Raw genomic sequence first — 18,174 nt, forward strand, 5'->3', positions numbered from 1 at the left:
CAGCAACACTCGAACATTTCAGCGATCGCCAACAGCTACGGAAGTAATTGTCGCCACAGCACGCGGTTATTAGTTGACCCATACGCAACTATGAAAGCGGCAGATGTAATTATTCGTTTCAAGCTTGGACTGATGCCGCAGGCATGCCTTTTCGTTCGTATCCCCAGGGCGTAGTCAAATACTCTAGCGGATGGCAATGGAGTTCCGCTTGCACATACAACATTCCAGGGGTGACGTTTGTCCTCTTGCGAGGTACGGCTCTGGGCTCGGTAAAGGTTTAATTAGAAAATTTGACTCAAAGGAAAAGAGGGCCCCAAGATCTTAGAAGGTATAGACTGGCTCCCTGAACAGCTGCTCTCTTGCATTTCATGCTCTGGTTGTGAGTCGATGCTCCAATACATCAAGATTCTGGGCAAGAGTAAAAACAAAATAGCCCGCGAACTTTTAAAAGCATTCTAAATCAAAGAAAAAGGCGACAATTGTATTATCGATACCTCGGTCACCTTATATGATAGGGAAAGGAATTTTACCTTGGTTTTTTGCTGACCTATGCAGGCTTGACTTGCTATCCTCTTCCCCTACCCCCTTTTCCTCCTTTTTCCCCTCTCCCCATTCTTTTTTTGCACGTGTGAATGCTGCAATATATTCTATTGTGAAAGCAATAAATTTAGTTGATAGTTTGCGCTCTTTCTGTCTTCTGCTCCTTCCTGTGTATGCTTGTTCGTGTGCGCAACGCCGTCCCAAGAAATTCCTTGCATTCACTGCCGCGCCCTCGAGCGCCATGCCCACGTGACCAAGCTGCGCGTTCTCGGAAGGAAGGGTCCTTGGGCGTCGACGGTGGCGTTTTCGAAGGCCGAACATGAGTCGCGCGTCCACGACGAGGCCGGCACCCGGCCGCGCCGAGGGTAGGCAGGAACGCCCGCGGCACAAACAGTCTCCGGGCCCGCAACGCAACAGTCCGTGTCTCTATGCAGAGCCCGAAATCCCCGGCTTGGTGTCAGTGCTATCACCACAACAACGGAACGTGTTGGTCAACATCGTTGGTCCTTCCGCCTGGAACAGCGATCCATATGGCTTCCACATCCACTGGGCGGCAACCAGCGAGCGTCGTGGTCCGCAAGGAGACATGGACATTGCGTTGCCTGCCGAGTGGTCACCTGAGGAGAACGTGCTGAATGCCACGCTGCCACTGCAGGGAGGCATGAACTACCGGCTATCCGTGAGCGCCGTGGGTACGAGCCGCCCTGGTGCAACCTTACGAGGCCCTCAAGTGGAGATCGAACTCAGCGTACCGCTAGGTCAGTGGCGAAAGTCATGTGGCATAAAGCGAAAAACGCGCACTTGCAGTAAGGCGCCACAAAACCTGCCTTTTTTGGCTACTTGAAAACGTAATCAAGGAAATTAAAGCTTGCTTCGCCTCATCGCAGCAAAATTAGTAGCTAAATGGTATGGGAGGCTATGAAAAAAGATAGGATAGAAAACAATGACCATCAAACGCAGCGATATCGAGATTTCTAGCAAAATCGGCAAAATGTACGATCAGACTCGCCTTTACAGAACAGGAAAGTCTCGAAAAGTTAATGTTGTTCTTTTAGTCCACTTATTTTTTTCCCAACTAACATGAATGTACACACTCTGTAAAACACGCCTGTCCGCTTGACTTAGTCACACGCTATGGAGGAACGAGACCGCACTGAGTAGCGCACGCATAGTGAACTACATCTTCAAACACTGCGGCAAGCCGATTGTTGCTTTCGATACGTGAAACCCGGTTCGGCAGAGTTCAACCTTTGCCTAACATTTACAATTTCTATACAGTTGTCTAGTTTCCTTAATTTCCATCGTTGCCTTATGCATTTTTAAGCTATCGCTTAAAGGTGCACTGAAGAGGAATCTGAACTCGTCTTTTTGCCGCGGGAACTGGATCCACACGTTCCCAGCATTCTTAGAAACTGCGACTTATTGCCCTGTGTGGCCGATTTCCCTAATTAAATGAAATTAACGTCCGGCTCCCGCCTTTTTTTTTTTGAATTCTCCCCCGTACGGTGGGCGGAGTCGACCGACGCGGGGAGTGCCTTTCACCCGGTCCCGTGGCGGCTTGCCGCTCTGCCATCGGCGGAGTATACGTAGTAGTCCGTAGAAGCAAATAGTCCGTGCGTATTTTTATTTTTGCGGGCTTATTTTGCGGTTATATTATCTGCAAATGAAACTATTTATTCACGGAAACCTAAAAAACAAATAGAAGCGAAAGCAAAGCCTCCACGGAGCTGGCTGAAAGGCACTCCCCGCGTTGGTCGACTCCGCCCACCGTACGAGGGAGAATTAAAGAAAAAAGGCGGGAGCCGGTCGTTAATTCGATTTAATTAGGGAAATCGGCAACACAGGGCAATAAATCGATGTTTTTTAAGAATGCTCGGAACGTGTAGATTGAGTTTCCGCGGCAAAAAGACGAGTTCAGATTCCTCTTCAGTGCATCTTTAAAGCTCTTTATTTCTCCGTCGTTGTTTCCTGCGTAATTACAGGTTAGCCACCTAGACCGTTTGCCCACTTTGAGTCAGCGCTCTTTCTGTATAAGTATACAAACATTTTTGCTGCCCATCTGTTATCTCCAGTTCCTCTGCCATTTTTTACCGTATACTTTAGTTTAATCTTTCCTTGCTTCGAACGATGCCCGGCCCATCTTCCCCTGTACTTCCTCGTTTGTGACCTTACCTTGGCCGCAAAGTACTAACCTCCCAACAGCTCTCTAATTTATTTCTTTCCAGTCGAGACTGTACTTCTACCTTCACGCACAATACCGCATTCCCAAAACTTAGATCTCGCAATATTATTCCTTTCCAAATACCTCTGAGTATTTCATACAAGCTGTACCTCATATGTCCCTCGGCTTCACCATCGCGACATTTCTTCGCCCTTTCGTCGTAACAGTTTGTCCGTGCTTTTCCGTGTATATCTCCCCTTCATTTACCCATTCCCTTAGATATTTGTATTAAGGCACTGTATATATTTCATGGCCTTGTATTCTAAGCACCTGATAGATTTTACTGTTTAAAATCATCAGGCCTGACTTATTTGTGCTAAATCTGAACCTTAGACCGTCTCCTTCATCTCAACAGCAATAGCTACAGTTTGAAAATCTTTCTGGCTATCTAGTAACAGCACATTATCCTACGCATATATTACACTGGGAGCCGTTGCTCAAGGACCTTTCCGCCTAATCTGTATGACAGATTATAATCTAGGTTATATGCCTGTAGTCCTCTAACAATACTTAAAATATCAAGCATTAACAGCAGGGGTGAAACATCGACTTAATCATTTGCATACCTCGATGGTCCTCCTAACTGTTATCTATTTCTACACAATTTCAACTTTTTTTTTCTCAGCATATTTCCTGCAAGAAATTAATTATCTCATGACCGGTACTTTTGTCTTTTACTACATTCCACAGGTGCTCTCTGTTCACCTTGTCGTATGCACTCCTTACGTCCAGGAAGGCTAAATACAAGGGCCTGTTTCGCGCACAAGCTATTTTTTGCTTGGACTACCTGAACAGGGTATCATCTATGCGCTTACCACTTTTGGACCTGTTCTGAAGTTGTCCGAGTAACTTATTACTTTCGGTCCATGTCTGCATTTTTAACTTCACCGCCTGCATTTCAACCTATATTTACCAGGTGTTATCATGATTGGTGTGAATGTTTTTATGCTAAGCCAGTCTTATTTCTCTCAATAAATCAAATTCACGTTTCTCTGTCACCCAATAACGAAAGAAAAAGTCGCTGCATGGATTCCTGTGGAAACGTACAAAGCTCTTGCAAAGCGCGAAGCAAAACTAATTATGAACTTTTTACTGATCACGCACCGGATCACATTTGGTCTAGTGATCAGTGTTGAGGCATCATGTTTCTCATTAAAAAGAATGCTTGATTTCCTAGAACTGAATTTCGGATTTTTTATATAAAAGGTATTCGCAGAGATTAGGAAAGAGCATGGAAGAACTATTATACCAGTTAGCGCAGACAGCGCAATAAAGACGGAGACGTAGGAAGAACACAAAGACGAACGATTGTCTGTGTGTTGTTCCAACGTCCCTGTCTTTATTGCGCTGTCTACACTCATGGATTACGAACTCGTCCAAGCGTCTGTTTTATACTCATTAGCATCTAATTACTTTATTTTATGTATCACAGATTCTTACGAGGTGTTGGCCAGCGCCATCGGCTCGTCTCAGGCGCTCGTCTCATGGCGTGCCCCGGAACTAGAGGACGTCTTCAAAGTAAGTTGGGCGTTGAAGGTACCTACATCATATTTACGGTGGCTCAGTGGTTATGGTGCTCGGCTGCTGACCCGAAAGACGCGGGTTCGATCCCGGCCGCGGCGGCTGAATTTCTTTGGAGGATGAATACTAGAGGCCCGTGTACTGTGCGATGTCAGTGCACGTTAAAGAACCCCAAGTGGTCGAAATTTCCGTAGCCCTTCACTACGGCGTCTCTCATAGCCTAAGTCGCTTTGGGACGTTAAACCCAACAAACAAACCAACCTATTTTTTGAAGCCTTGGTTTTTTTTTATTCTTCACGTTTCCGCTGATTAAAAATTGCCCGACAGCCTCTTTGTGGAAACCTGAGAACTGTTTTTGTATGTCGCTTCAGATGGCAAAATTGATTGTGTATTAGAATGAGTTCGGAAGCTTTTGCCGATTCGGACGGAGACAAATCTGGAGGTATCGCTACCAGCATAAAAGCAAGCTGCGAAAACCGTGGCACGTTCCTTGTATTAGCGAGATGAGTTTAGCTTTTTTACCTGACTTGCTATTGCTGTACAACTGACTTATGAAGCAGTTCGCGCTGCACACCGTATCATGTTAACTTCTGTACACTTATTCCAGCCACTCAAGGGTTTAGCACCCTCCCCCGGTCCTTCGCGCTTTCACTTATGAGAAAGCAACTACCAATCGTTACATCCTTGCAGTGACAGAAGCATATATCCACCAACTGCCAAAACATTAACTGAATTCCCGATCATTTACTACGAAAACGGACCATGCCTCGAATACAATATCAAAGAGACGATAAATTGTTCACTTCACGGCAAATTTTAATTTATTGCTCTCTTTTCTTTTCCAGATTACTGTTTACACTGATGACGTGAGTACCTGGGAAATATTCACCACTAGAGTTTGAGGAGTTCGAATAATTGCAGTTATCAAGCTCTTTTCACCTACAGGTGCAGGACAAGTTTCGATCGTGTGGTTTGTCGACCGAGTATCACTAATACTAGATAGAGTTCTGAAGCAAAGCTTCCATTCTTCGAGATCTCTTCAGCAGCCGTGCCTTTCCCTAGATTCCCAACTAATTACCCAATTTGATTTTAAGCGAAATTTATTTACTTGTGGTATTTACATCTCCTAATGAGGTTTGAACAACGTTGCGACCTTCTAATCACCACTTTCATGGGTTACGAACTTTTCAAATCAGCTGCTGCACCTTTGAACTCCGCACCTTTCCGACCACCTCGCAGTTTTCGCTCACGTCACCGAGTACGACGAATATCACGCGACAAACGACTTTCCTTATCATGTTTAATGAAGAAAACTTCCGAATAAATTAAATTTAGGCACGGGTTCAGCGAGTGTGTGCTTATATTGACCTTTCGCCAGGCAATGGTGAGAGCACTTCTCAGTGGTCACTCATCTTGCTATTGCTATGCATCTTGCTAAATAGCTGGCGCTGGTAACTCGACTTTCTAATGTATTTAGTGGTGGAAATTTTTTCTTTTCTTGGTAAAGTTTTCTCTCTTGATTCCTGAAGAAGCGTGACGCCTACACTTTTCAGCATCTCAGCCACAGATGCATAACTGTGGAAACGATGCAATTACATAAATTCGTCCTTATATTACCAGAGCAGCCTCCGTTTACCAAACGTAGCAGTTATTGGGATCCGTAATCATATTGGACGAATAACTTGCAATCACCGAATGCTACAATGCTTGTTCGTACCCGTTGTCAGGCTGCTGTTCATGCTAGTGTCCGTTTGAAGATAATAGACTTTTGCGCTTGATCATCCACGTAACTCTGTCAGGAGCACATTATATGTTCTCTTCAGAAACTCTTCCCTCCTAACTAGTCTGTGCGTCATACAAGAACACTACTATATTAAGTTTGCAGCGCTAGGCACAGACAAGAATTGTTTCAGAGGCATTTATAAAATTTAGTATCACTGAGTATTGTATAAAATTTCGAAATCTAAACACAAGGATTAGTCGAATGTGCACTTGAATGATAAAAAAAATGAAATATTTTGTCGGGAGATGAACATGATACTGCAAACGCTGTAAAAAAATACAATACTGCCATTGTCAGAATTAGCCAGTATGAGAAAGTCTAAGCCTTCCTATCGCGCGAGCAGTCGCGGGGGAGATTTTTACTACTCAATGTAGGGAGCGTGGAAAACGACCAAACTGCAACTTTGTAAGTACTAAATTTGACCTGACGTACAAAATCAGTGATAAGCTGCACCACGCCAGTATGCCATGCTAACTATGGAGACTTACTGATTGATGATTGATGATGGTTGATTGATGGTTGGTGCGTATTAGTTGCAAGTGCAGAGTCTGCTGTATGGTCCAATTCCCGAACTACGACGAGCAGCTCGAGGTGCGTTGTTGTAATGGTGCATACGTCAAACGCGACGAGCAGGGGGCAGCCGTCGGTTCACTGTAGTGGTTTCTTTCTCGTGCCTTTTAAACAGGAATGTCTGTTCGCATAGGATGTGCTTTGCTGAATATCGTCGGCAGTGTCGTTTCACTAGCCAGCATGTGTCTAGTTTTCGTGAGGTCTTGATGTCCGGTTCCACATTTTGAGCAATAGGTGTGACGCGGATCCGTGTGCTTCTGGCGACTAAGTTTTTGCGACATGGTATTACATGAAACTTGAGATATTCGAGTTTAGTGAGTAAAGCTGGCATTTCCACTCGGAATACCTACTGCATAGACGGCAAAGTGGATCAGAGACCCGCTTTCGCAAACACAATAATTTCTCAACGCTGGGCTTCTTTCTTTGAACGGGTACGTGCTGCGCGAAGAAGACAGGACACAACAAATAAACGCACACGACATATACAGAGCGCATTTGTTTCTTTGTTGTGTCCTGTCTTCTTCCCGCAAGCACGTACCTGTTCAGAGATGAACCAACTCACCCAAAGAAGAGTTTTACTTGAGCTTCTTTCGTTCGTTTTCAGGGCAGAGAAAATCTGGAAGTCCACACCACAATAAATTTTGAAGGAAAAGAAAAGGTGACTTCAAGGAACAACGTCATCATAAGCAAGCTGAGGCCGTGGACGTTCTATGTTGTGCGCCTTGAAGGCTGCACCGCTGGAGAGTGCAGTGATGCGGTGAACACAACTTTCAGCACACCACCAGAAAGTAAGCATGTACACTTCAGCTTTTCCTAGCTTCAGGAAGAACGTTCGCGTATATTCTCTTATACCCCTGTCACAGGGGAACCTTTGATCCTCATTCAGTCAATGCTAATCGCATTCAATACAGATGAGATGTTCTCACACGGCCATTCTCGAGTGCAATCGAGTCCAGTGCTTCTTGGCTCGATGCCAATTATCCACGCTCGCTTGTACTTTCTGGCGCAATTCAAAGCGCGCGTTGACACTCTCGCTCTCACCCAGCTTTAAGCGATGACATATTCAGTAATATTCTAAATCGATCAGCACCACAAAAAAAAAAAATAAAAAAAATCCCCTGTGCCCCTTGGTTTCTGTGGCTGTTGGCTTCTGTCATATTTACAACGAGCCCCTCATTCCCCTTCCTTGTTTGCTTAATTGCTTAGCGAGGGCCTCGATTCTGGCAGCCTTGATGCCATAGGAAGCATAAGAGGGTTCTCACACAGCTTCCACCCTCTCCGTTCGATGACGTTCTACGTCACACCTGCGGTAACTCAGGACGTTCTACGTCCGCCGCTTATGAACGTGGGTGGCGCTGATGAACACTCTCAAGGTTAGGTTACTTGTAAACATAAATACCCCCGAAAGCAGAAGGTTTGACAGCCGTCGCCGTAGCTCAGAGGTAGAGCACCGGACGCGTAATTCGGAGGTCGTGGGTTCGGATCCCACCGGCGGCATGTGGTTGTTTTTTCTTCTGCTTTTCTAATCAATTAGCTTTAAGCGATGACATATTCAGTAATATTCTAAATCGATCAGCACCACAAAATAAATAAATAAAAAAAATCCCCTGTGCCCCTTGGTTTCTGTAATTTAACAATACTGCAGATTGGGCGAGTTGGTTAACATACATCTTGAAAAATTTAGCGCGACACACAAGGACAGAAAGAGTAGACGACACGAGCGCTGACTAACAACTGGAAGTTTATTCGAAAACACGTAGAATTATAAAGGAAGAAAGTGCGATAAAATCGTTGGTCAAAAACCAAAAGAAGAAAACTAAACACAACAGTCACCGCCAGCTCCTGCTATCAAGACGCAAAGCACTTGTCCAGATAATCTACCTCTTTTTCCCGTATAGTAACGGACGGTTTGGCCACGCACGTGTTATGAGCCTTGGCGATACTATATGCCTCGTAAATTTCCCTACACAACACGTTGTCATTCTTGTACACAATCGTAGTGTTGTCAAGGTTCGGCGAGCACTTGCTGGTCCCGAGATCCTTGCACTCACGGCAGTGCAAAACAAGGTTCGAAGACACCGGTTTCCTGCAGTCCAGTGAATTCTTGTGCTCCTGCAGCCGCACATTGATGCACCTGCCCGTTTGGCCGTAATACACCTTCCCGCAGGCCAATGGCACCTTATACACAACCCCCTTTTCGCAGGCGGTGAAATCGCTGGCATGACTGGCAGTACACTCCCGCGGGGATTTTCGAGGCAGTGTCTTGTCTATCCTGTTCCGAACTGCCGCGCACACTCTCCCGATCTTGTTATCAGCTGAAAAGACCAGCTGCACATCATGCTTAGCTGCGATCTTCCGTAGTCGATGAGACAGCCCGTGTATGTATGGCATACATGCAACCTTCTGGCGTGGCCGGTCCGCTGGTTCCTGAACCGAGGGGAAAGCCTCGCGCTTCAGTTTTAGCAATAGTCGCTCCGTAAGCCGGGCAAGATGCTTTTGAGGGTAACCAGCTTCTTGTAGTCTGGCCACTTGCCTCAAAAAACCTTCCTCAAGTCGGTGGGGACACGACTGCCTCAGGGCTGTGGTCATACCGGACATGGCTATGCCGTCCTTGACGAGTCTTGAATGCTGGGACTGGAAGTTTAGAAGGGGCTTACCCGCCTTTGGAGCATACACCCAGCAAACATGCTGATTGGTTAACTTCAACTCCAGGTCCAAAAACCGGATACAACCCTCTCTTGGCACTTCAAAAGTGAAGTTGAGGCCCTGACCTCTATCCTTGAAGATCTTGAGAATATCAGGCGTCGTTCGGATGCTACTGGCCCCTTTGATGAAGACAAGGTAGTCGTCTACATACCTGAAAATTCGTCTTGTGACGTCCTTCACCTACCTAGAATCGACCTTCATCATGTGGGAAAACAAGGTGTACGTTCAACGTTCGGGAGTGTGTATCGGCTCTCGGGTTGCTCCAATTCTCAGTGATATTTTTCTATCGAAGGTAGACAGGAATCTGAAAGCTGATTTGAAGGACGTCACAAGACCAATTTTCAGGTATGTAGACGACTACCTTGTCTTCATCAAAGGGGCCAGTAGCATCCGAACGACGCCTGATATTCTCAAGATCTTCAAGGATAGAGGTCAGGGCCTCAACTTCACTTTTGAAGTGCCAAGAGAGGGTTGTATCCGGTTTTTGGACCTGGAGTTGAAGTTAACCAATCAGCATGTTTGCTGGGTGTATGCTCCAAAGGCGGGTAAGCCCCTTCTAAACTTCCAGTCCCAGCATTCAAGACTCGTCAAGGACGGCATAGCCATGTCCGGTATGACCACAGCCCTGAGGCAGTCGTGTCCCCACCGACTTGAGGAAGGTTTTTTGAGGCAAGTGGCCAGACTACAAGAAGCTGGTTACCCTCAAAAGCATCTTGCCCGGCTTACGGAGCGACTATTGCTAAAACTGAAGCGCGAGGCTTTCCCCTCGGTTCAGGAACCAGCGGACCGGCCACGCCAGAAGGTTGCATGTATGCCATACATACACGGGCTGTCTCATCGACTACGGAAGATCGCAGCTAAGCATGATGTGCAGCTGGTCTTTTCAGCTGATAACAAGATCGGGAGAGTGTGCGCGGCAGTTCGGAACAGGATAGACAAGACACTGCCTCGAAAATCCCCGCGGGAGTGTACTGCCAGTCATGCCAGCGACTTCACCGCCTGCGAAAAGGGGGTTGTGTATAAGGTGCCATTGGCCTGCGGGAAGGTGTATTACGGCCAAACGGGCAGGTGCATCAATGTGCGGCTGCAGGAGCACAAGAATTCACTGGACTGCAGGAAACCGGTGTCTTCGAACCTTGTTTTGCACTGCCGTGAGTGCAAGGATCTCGGGACCAGCAAGTGCTCGCCGAACCTTGACAACACTACGATTGTGTACAAGAATGACAACGTGTTGTGTAGGGAAATTTACGAGGCATATAGTATCGCCAAGGCTCATAACACGTGCGTGGCCAAACCGTCCGTTACTATACGGGAAAAAGAGGTAGATTATCTGGACAAGTGCTTTGCGTCTTGATAGCAGGAGCTGGCGGTGACTGTTGTGTTTAGTTTTCTTCTTTTGGTTTTTGACCAACGATTTTATCGCACTTTCTTCCTTTATAATTCTACGTGTTTTCGAATAAACTTCCAGTTGTTAGTCAGAGCTCGTGTCGTCTACTCTTTCTGTCCTTGTGTGTCGCGCTAAATTTTTCAAGATGTTGGTTTCTGTGCCTGTTGGCTTCTGTCATATTTACAACGAGCCCCTCATCCCCTTCCTTGTTTGCTTAATTGCTTAGCGAGGGCCTCGATTCTGGCAGCGTTGATGCCATAGGAAGCATAAGAGGGTTCTCACACAGCTTCCACCCTCTCCGTTCGATGACGTTCTACGTCACACCTGCGGTAACTCAGGACGTTCTACGTCCGCCGCTTATGAACGTGGGTGGCGCTGATGAACACTCTCAAGGTTAGGTTACTTGTAAACATAAATACCCCCGAAAGCAGAAGGTTTGACAGCCGTCGCCGTAGCTCAGAGGTAGAGCACCGGACGCGTAATTCGGAGGTCGTGGGTTCGGATCTCACCGGCGGCATGTGGTTGTTTTTTCTTCTGCTTTTCTTGTCAATTAGCTTTAAGCGATGACATATTCAGTAATATTCTAAATCGATCAGCACCACAAAATAAATAAATAAAAAAATCCCCTGTGCCCCTTGGTTTCTGTGGCTGTTGGCTTCAGACATATGCCTACTATAGAAAGGCACATTAAAAAATAATCTCAACACTATGATCTACCATGGTGCACTTAAAACTAGCGTCCCATGCTGGCCGGTTGACGATTCGAACAGTTCCGCTGTGTCTTTTCGCAGAACTGACAAACGTATGTCCACGGAGAAAAGGAAGTTTGATGAATCACAGCCGTGACAACGCACTTTCTTAACCAAACCACTGGCCTTGACCACACAGTGTAGGCGGTCTTCCAGCGTCCTACGCATGTATCGAGTTGGATCGAGGATGGATCGAGCTCAGTTAGGATCGAAAGTGCCCCTGTGACCGGGGTATTGGACTGCAGGTTGCAAAAGGGGCGATCACCAGTTTCACGACGTTTCCGATGCGCACTGCTCGCCAGATGCCCTTTCGCACACAAAATGTCCGAGCATGGGGCTAACATCAGTCTTTGTGGCTTCCCGTTTCCCAAATGCTAACACGATCTCCTGATATAGAGGCATGAGAGAAGTCGCTATAATAGCTCCCGCTCATTAAGACCCCACCCTGACTGCAGCAATGATGATGAGTACGCGCCACTCCTTTTATGGCTGCATACTGTTTATTTTCTTGTATACAAGTCCGCGCGTAACAAAAAAAAAATATAGTCGCGATATGTGCGCAATATAACAGGAACAGAGCGACGTCACAGTCTTGCGAGCAGTGCGTCATTCCGTGAAGGGATATCAAAGAGGAATATTCAGTTGAGCAAGACTGGTTGATTAGCCTCACGTGATGAGATATATGTAATCCTTTTTTGCCTAAACCACAGCGTGAGTAAGCCAGAAAGTTAGGTAAAAGCGACTGAACGTAGCGACATTCCTCGCGGAGTTTCCAACTGTGCTTGGTGACGAGAATTTTCTCCAGCCAAGACTGGTTAATCGCTTTTTCGTGCAAGGCTATGTCGCTGTCAATGGGCAAATACCATGAAATTACGAGGGAGCAGCGCGGCGAGCGTTGCCAAGAATGAGTAGAATATCACAAATAAAAACAAGTGATAATGTCGACGACGGCCAGAAAGACGAGGTAACAACACGAACGCAAATTATTTCACCCTGCATTCTCTGCACTCGATACGCCTCTAGCCGTTCTGCGCAGCAAGCTTTCGACACGACACACGGAAGGGGCACTTACCTAGCCATCTTTCGAACAGAAAAAAAACAAACAAATGTATCCTGGCCCAGACGACTAATCTATTAGTCTGAAGTGGCGCCTTGCTTAGTTCACTATTTCACTTTAGTGACCCTTTAATGTTTCTTTTTTTCTTTAGAAAAGACTGCCTGTGCGCATAGCAATTCTTCAAGAAAAAGCGGCAAAGGAGAAATCTTCTCGCCATAATTCCTGAGGTTTCTAAAATCTGAAACCCAGATTTTTATTTTGGGCACAGAAGCCCTTCTCCTTCTCATCCCTCTCCCGAAAAGGAAATGGAGCCCCATAGACAAGGGTACAAAGCAAGGCGTTTACATATGCATTTACTGCTGCAATCTCTTCAAATTTTCCCGGCACAAAAAATTGCCATCGCAAGATAACCAGGATAATCTTCTTTTAGCTGCTGTCAACCCTCAGTCAAAATAGCTTGCAATACGCGACTCGTGTTCCATTCCCGGCTTCCTCGTATGCCGTCTGTAGAGCAATGAGCAGCCAGAGCACGAACTCTTATTACCAGGCGCTTACCGCACTACCTTGAATACCGCACGTGTTACACCTCCCACCTGGCACTTCGACTATTTTATGTATTATTACAATGGGCAACTGTGACTAGACAATCACTGCCTCAATCGAATCACTAATGTTGCCTCAGTGACGGGCGCTTTGTGTGAGCCATGGTTTGCTTGGCCGAGATGTAGTTGCGAGTTAAGAGGAAAATAATTTTTGTACACCGCACTCTTTAAATTTACCATGGATATAATGTTCGATGTATGCCGCATTTACCCAGTTTTTTATGATAATAATGGGCAAATTCTCAATGTTTGCCTGACCACATTGTCCTCATTTTCCTCCTAGAGTCCCTCTGTAATGCGCACCTCCTCTGTAATGTGAAAGCCCTCAGGGTAAAATAAATGATATTGTAGTCAGTGCTTGCAAGCTAAAATGATAGGTTTTTCAAACCCAACAGGAAAGCGAAGCTACGCTGCAGTCGATTGTTTCGGGCAAGCGTTAAGTTTGGAGTAACGATTTAGTGTTGACATATTTTAAATATTACGCTTAAGACGTTTTTAAACTTGAAGTTTTAATTATAAAATTTAAACTTCACGCTTCCCCGAAACAATCGTCTGCAGCGAACGTTGCTTTCCTGATGTGTTTAAAAACCTATACAATGCAGTTTACAAGCACTAACTATTATGCGGACAATGTGTCCTGTCAAACATTGAGGATTTGGCCGTTATTATAAAAAAAACTGGCCAATTGTGGCATATATCGTTCAGATCGATGCTAAATTTAAAGCAAAATTTTTTGTATATCAATACATGCCTGTTCTATCCTGCCTCTCTACCGTATCCCTTTTACATCTGCATTCGCAGATCACGAGTCTGATGAACACATGGTTTGTTTCGCTGCCGGGCCTCATTTTGTTTCTTCCTTCATAGTTTTTGTTTCTGATATATGATTACTCTTGCGGATGCTTCTGCGCGTAAGAGGCAGTTTCTCCTTGTTGCCCGGCGTAACCATCCCAGGCTCGATGGCCAGTCGTCAACACAAATCCTGGTGGTGATGAATGGCCATTAGACGGTAGCCGCTAGCTATGTCGCGCTACTCGAAGGTAGTGACGTCTACATGTAGGATTAAGCCATTGGCGTAGCATTTTTCTCCCAGTGTGCGCATTGGAAGCCTGCAACAGAAGAACCTCTTGCTGCTCGGGCGTAGTGGATGTACAGCCTGTAGCTGGCAGGGAATTGCCCGTTGCATTCTAGAGACTATGCGTCAATTTTCAGCAGGCATTTCAGATAACCTAGTTTTTGATTGCTGCCACCTAATATAGGACCAGCGTATTTACCGGAAATATTGATAATTTTTTCAACCCCCTCTTCCTCTTCCTTCTTTACCGACCTCCTTTCTTCTCGAAGACCTCCCGTCCCCCTCACTTACCAGAGTCGAAGCGAAGGGCACAGGCTCATTGCAACTCGCCTGGGCGTTCCCTCAGCGTGACCAGCGGGTCTACGACGGATTCCGAGTGCGTTACTGCCCTTCGAACATCGATCCGTGCTTACTAATGCATACCAAAGAAACCAACGTGACGATAAACGGACTTGAACCTGGCACCACTGTCAGTCTTGAGGTGCGAGCGCAGATGAGCGGTACGGACGGAAGACCGTTGCTTGGACCTGCAGAAACAGCCCAGGTCACTACGTGGCCTAACGGTGATTATGTTTTTCGCCCCTCTTTTCATTGCACAGAGTAAGACACTGGGTTGAACTTGGGCTTACCTATGACATTAATAGGCGGATTAAAGGCACAAAATTTTAAGCTGCGCTAACCCTGAAAGGTCACAGGATTAAAAAGCCGCGGACAGAGTACGTGGCAGCACTATGTGAATCATGCTTTCTATCATTACCTGAGAAGTTTTAAGCTGCAACGATGAAATGTGCCAGCTCCTGTCTTTATAGGCGCATTCTATTGGGGAAAGCGTTTCACGTGGGCTCAAGTGTAGTGAAATGCCGTCGAACTGTCAGATATCGCCATAACAGTGCCAGTCACGGCCCTTTCTTTGTTTTCTGCAAAGAAAATGCGTAGACCAGCGCAAAATAATTACGTGTAAATCAGAAAATAATTTACTCGCATGTCGAGCGCAGTTCCAGCCGTGCAAGTGCGGCACCTGGCAAGTATTGAAGACGCCATTGGCACAGCCTTGCTTTCCTGGACATGCATCAACGGCAGCGTCGATTACCTTCAGGTACGATAAGGGCAGAATATGAGAGAGTGGAATAAATAACTGCAGTTAGCGAACTCTGATTGCGAGGAATAAGACATTTGAAAAGTGCACGTTGGGCAGTGTGCACGAAAATCACTTTTTTCGTGAGTTGCTCCTCCTTAGAAACGCCGCATTATTTGTGGCTTAGTGTTTTCTTGATATATCCCGGCTCGTCACTCAGTGCTCCAGTGAGCGCGTGTAATATAACGCTGGTCTATCCTGATTAAAATCGGTCGGCAACCTTTGCTATTGTATTTACTCATTTTATTCGGCTTCCCTTGACCTGCCTTGGGGAACCTCCCGTTTTGCCCCCTCTCGTTTGGAGTATAACATGGAGCAGGCAAAAGTCGTTCTCTACTGCAATCGAACTGATGGCTAATATACGTGATAACGGGAATCGCCTGTGTCAGTGAGCAGTTGTTTGGGAATGCGCCTCGAGAAGTCATGTGAGCAGGTGGCCTTCCTTTGTACGGGCCTTTGAGCAGGTTCTCTCGAAGCGTAAGGGGATGCCATAAAACTATTCGCGCTGCTTTTGTGCAGAGCAGACAGGAGAAGCGCTTCCAATGGGATGCCACTAATTGCAAAGCATATTTATACTGCCTACTCTACACCCTGAATGGAAAACAGAAAGTGTGCCTTCTTGGACAGGTTGAAGACAGATAGGCGACAGTTAACGGCGCGTGCTTCAAGGCCGGAATGTTCTAGCACCACAACTGCTGAGACACGCATAGGCCTGCAGAACTGTGTGATCGCAGGGTACTACTCTGATGCGTCACCATTTTCACAATGCACATCTCGGGCAATCATGTTGCTTCGAAAGGAGAATTATTGTTGTTACATGCGAAGAAGCTCAAAAGCGGTGAATGAAAGACAAGAGGCAAAAAGAAAGTCCTGAATAATTGAATGTTCAACTGGCATATTAAATAAAACATGCAGCAAAAGCAACACTGCATTTTATGCGACTCTCCGTACCTGTAGCTGGAAGGAAACGTTTGTACCGCTGGATTTTCAGCCTCTAGTAAAAAGTGCTGAATGTGAATATTCAAAACAGCTAACTGAAGCGATAGGAACCAGAGACTGGGTCTATGTTATCAGAAGACTGAGGCCGCACTTCGGTTCCTAATATTTTAAACGCAAAAAGACTGTGTGGAAAAAATAACTGTGAACGATGAATATATGACCAACAGCCTGACAAATTAATCTAGTAGATCCTTTAAGAAGGTACACGTAGCCGTGGCAGGCATACTGTCTTGTCGGAACAACAGGAGAAGAAATTAGCTAGGAAACGGTTTTAAACGCTATCAGGAAACAAGGATCAAGAAGTCATTGGAAGAGTCATCGTATTGGAGTGTACGCAACCTGCCTCCGAAAGAGATGGTCATTCGACGCTCAGAGCTTTTTGGGTAGGCATTGTGAAATAGCAAAAATGAAATAAAAATAGAATGATATTAATCGCAACAGTGCCACCACCTAGGGGTACGGAGGTGGGTGGGGAGGCTTTTTAATTTGGAGGTATCTTATTATGCCTTCAGAAATGAGCGCTTGACTAGTTTTCTCTAATCGGTAATGGTAGGCGTAAGGCATCGATGTCCTACGCACGGCATTTGCGGCGCGTGAGACGAGGAAAGAAGAGGGAAACAACACTCTAGAACATTGTCGAAGGCGCGCGCGGCTGTAAGCGCATCCCAGTGCAAGGGCCAGGACCTCTTCCACCCGCGACCTTGGTGAAGCGGGGCGCGCGCAGACAGATTCTCGAGTATTCCAGCGCTCTAGAGAAGACAGGGGGAGAGAGACATAGCCTAACGTGCGCTGTGACGCCTCCTCTGTCTTTCAGCGTCATCACCTGTTTCTGGAAATTTCAAAGTTTATATAAGAGCGTGTTGGATCTTGTTATGCTGCTCTAGGTCAGGCTTCGAGCAGCGATGTAGGCAGGCCCCGGCTGTCAGCAAGCCGCGAAGAGCGAACTTGGAGGGCGAGTGTTACTGTTGTGACAGCTTTGGTAGCTGAGTGCGTAGCCCCTGTTTCTGCTCTGTGTATATTTCTTTCTCTAGTTTTTTAAGCGTTTTGAAAGCGCACTTCCTCTGTCAATCCACGCGTCATCGTCTGTCTGTCTGCTGCGAGTCCAACGCCAAGTAAACGAGCAGTTTGAAGGAAGTGAGGTGCGAAGAAGAACCTATCATTTTCACTGTAGGATATTAGCAAAGCAGACTGAGGAGTCAGTTGAGCAAGGCATAACATTTAAACGGAGGTGGCAGCTTAGGACAACGCAGATAAACGCTAATAGCATCCGTCCTGCCGAGGCCTTTGGCACGTGTTCTCTTATCACAACGTCCTTCGTTCAAGCGGAGGCGTAGTTTATATAATTTGCGGTGACCGCCTTGACATCAAGAAAGCAGTGTGGAACGATACCATTACAGCATAACTTATATGAGTGCAGCGATATCTATTCATAGATGGAGAGCTGAGTCATCAACACCAACTCCAGGCAGTTCGTTTGACATGCTTCACTCACTAGACGTGGTAATTGACATTAACGAGTCTACTTTATATAAAACAACCTTCGAAATCAGTTGTCTTCCTTTGAACGATTCTATTCGCATTACTCCCCCTGATATTCGCGTAAATAGAAAATAACATTCGAAATGCCTCGTGGGCTATTATGCCTCGCCAGATGTTTCCTTGTCCGCCCGACAATAAAAGTTCGCTACAATGTACACATTTCATGGTTGAACGTACGGTTTGGAATGTGTATATACCTGAATCAAAGAGAAAAATATTCTTGGAAATGCATCCACCACACTTCTACCTCCCTTCCTCCCCACCCCAATAACCCCATTGGGTTACTGAGA

General features: G+C 46.0%; 1 protein-coding gene across 1 annotated transcript in view; it reads left to right on the top strand.

Moving 5' to 3' along the window:
* Nucleotides 1-859: 859 nt before the first annotated feature.
* Nucleotides 860-18,174, top strand: part of LOC149338832 (fibronectin-like) — a 40,010-nt gene continuing 22,695 nt past the window's right edge. Inside the window, exons 1-6 of the mRNA XM_089550813.1 lie at nt 860-1,298; nt 4,194-4,279; nt 5,128-5,148; nt 7,240-7,423; nt 14,481-14,774; nt 15,207-15,307. Coding sequence (XP_089406939.1) covers nt 860-1,298; nt 4,194-4,279; nt 5,128-5,148; nt 7,240-7,423; nt 14,481-14,774; nt 15,207-15,307 — 1,125 coding nt within the window. The remainder of the gene's footprint in view (nt 1,299-4,193; nt 4,280-5,127; nt 5,149-7,239; nt 7,424-14,480; nt 14,775-15,206; nt 15,308-18,174) is intronic.

The sequence above is a fragment of the Amblyomma mixtum genome, chromosome 6, assembly GCF_055824585.1.
Source record: "Amblyomma mixtum isolate Tamu chromosome 6, ASM5582458v1, whole genome shotgun sequence".
NCBI classification, from domain to species: Eukaryota; Metazoa; Arthropoda; class Arachnida; order Ixodida; family Ixodidae; genus Amblyomma; species Amblyomma mixtum.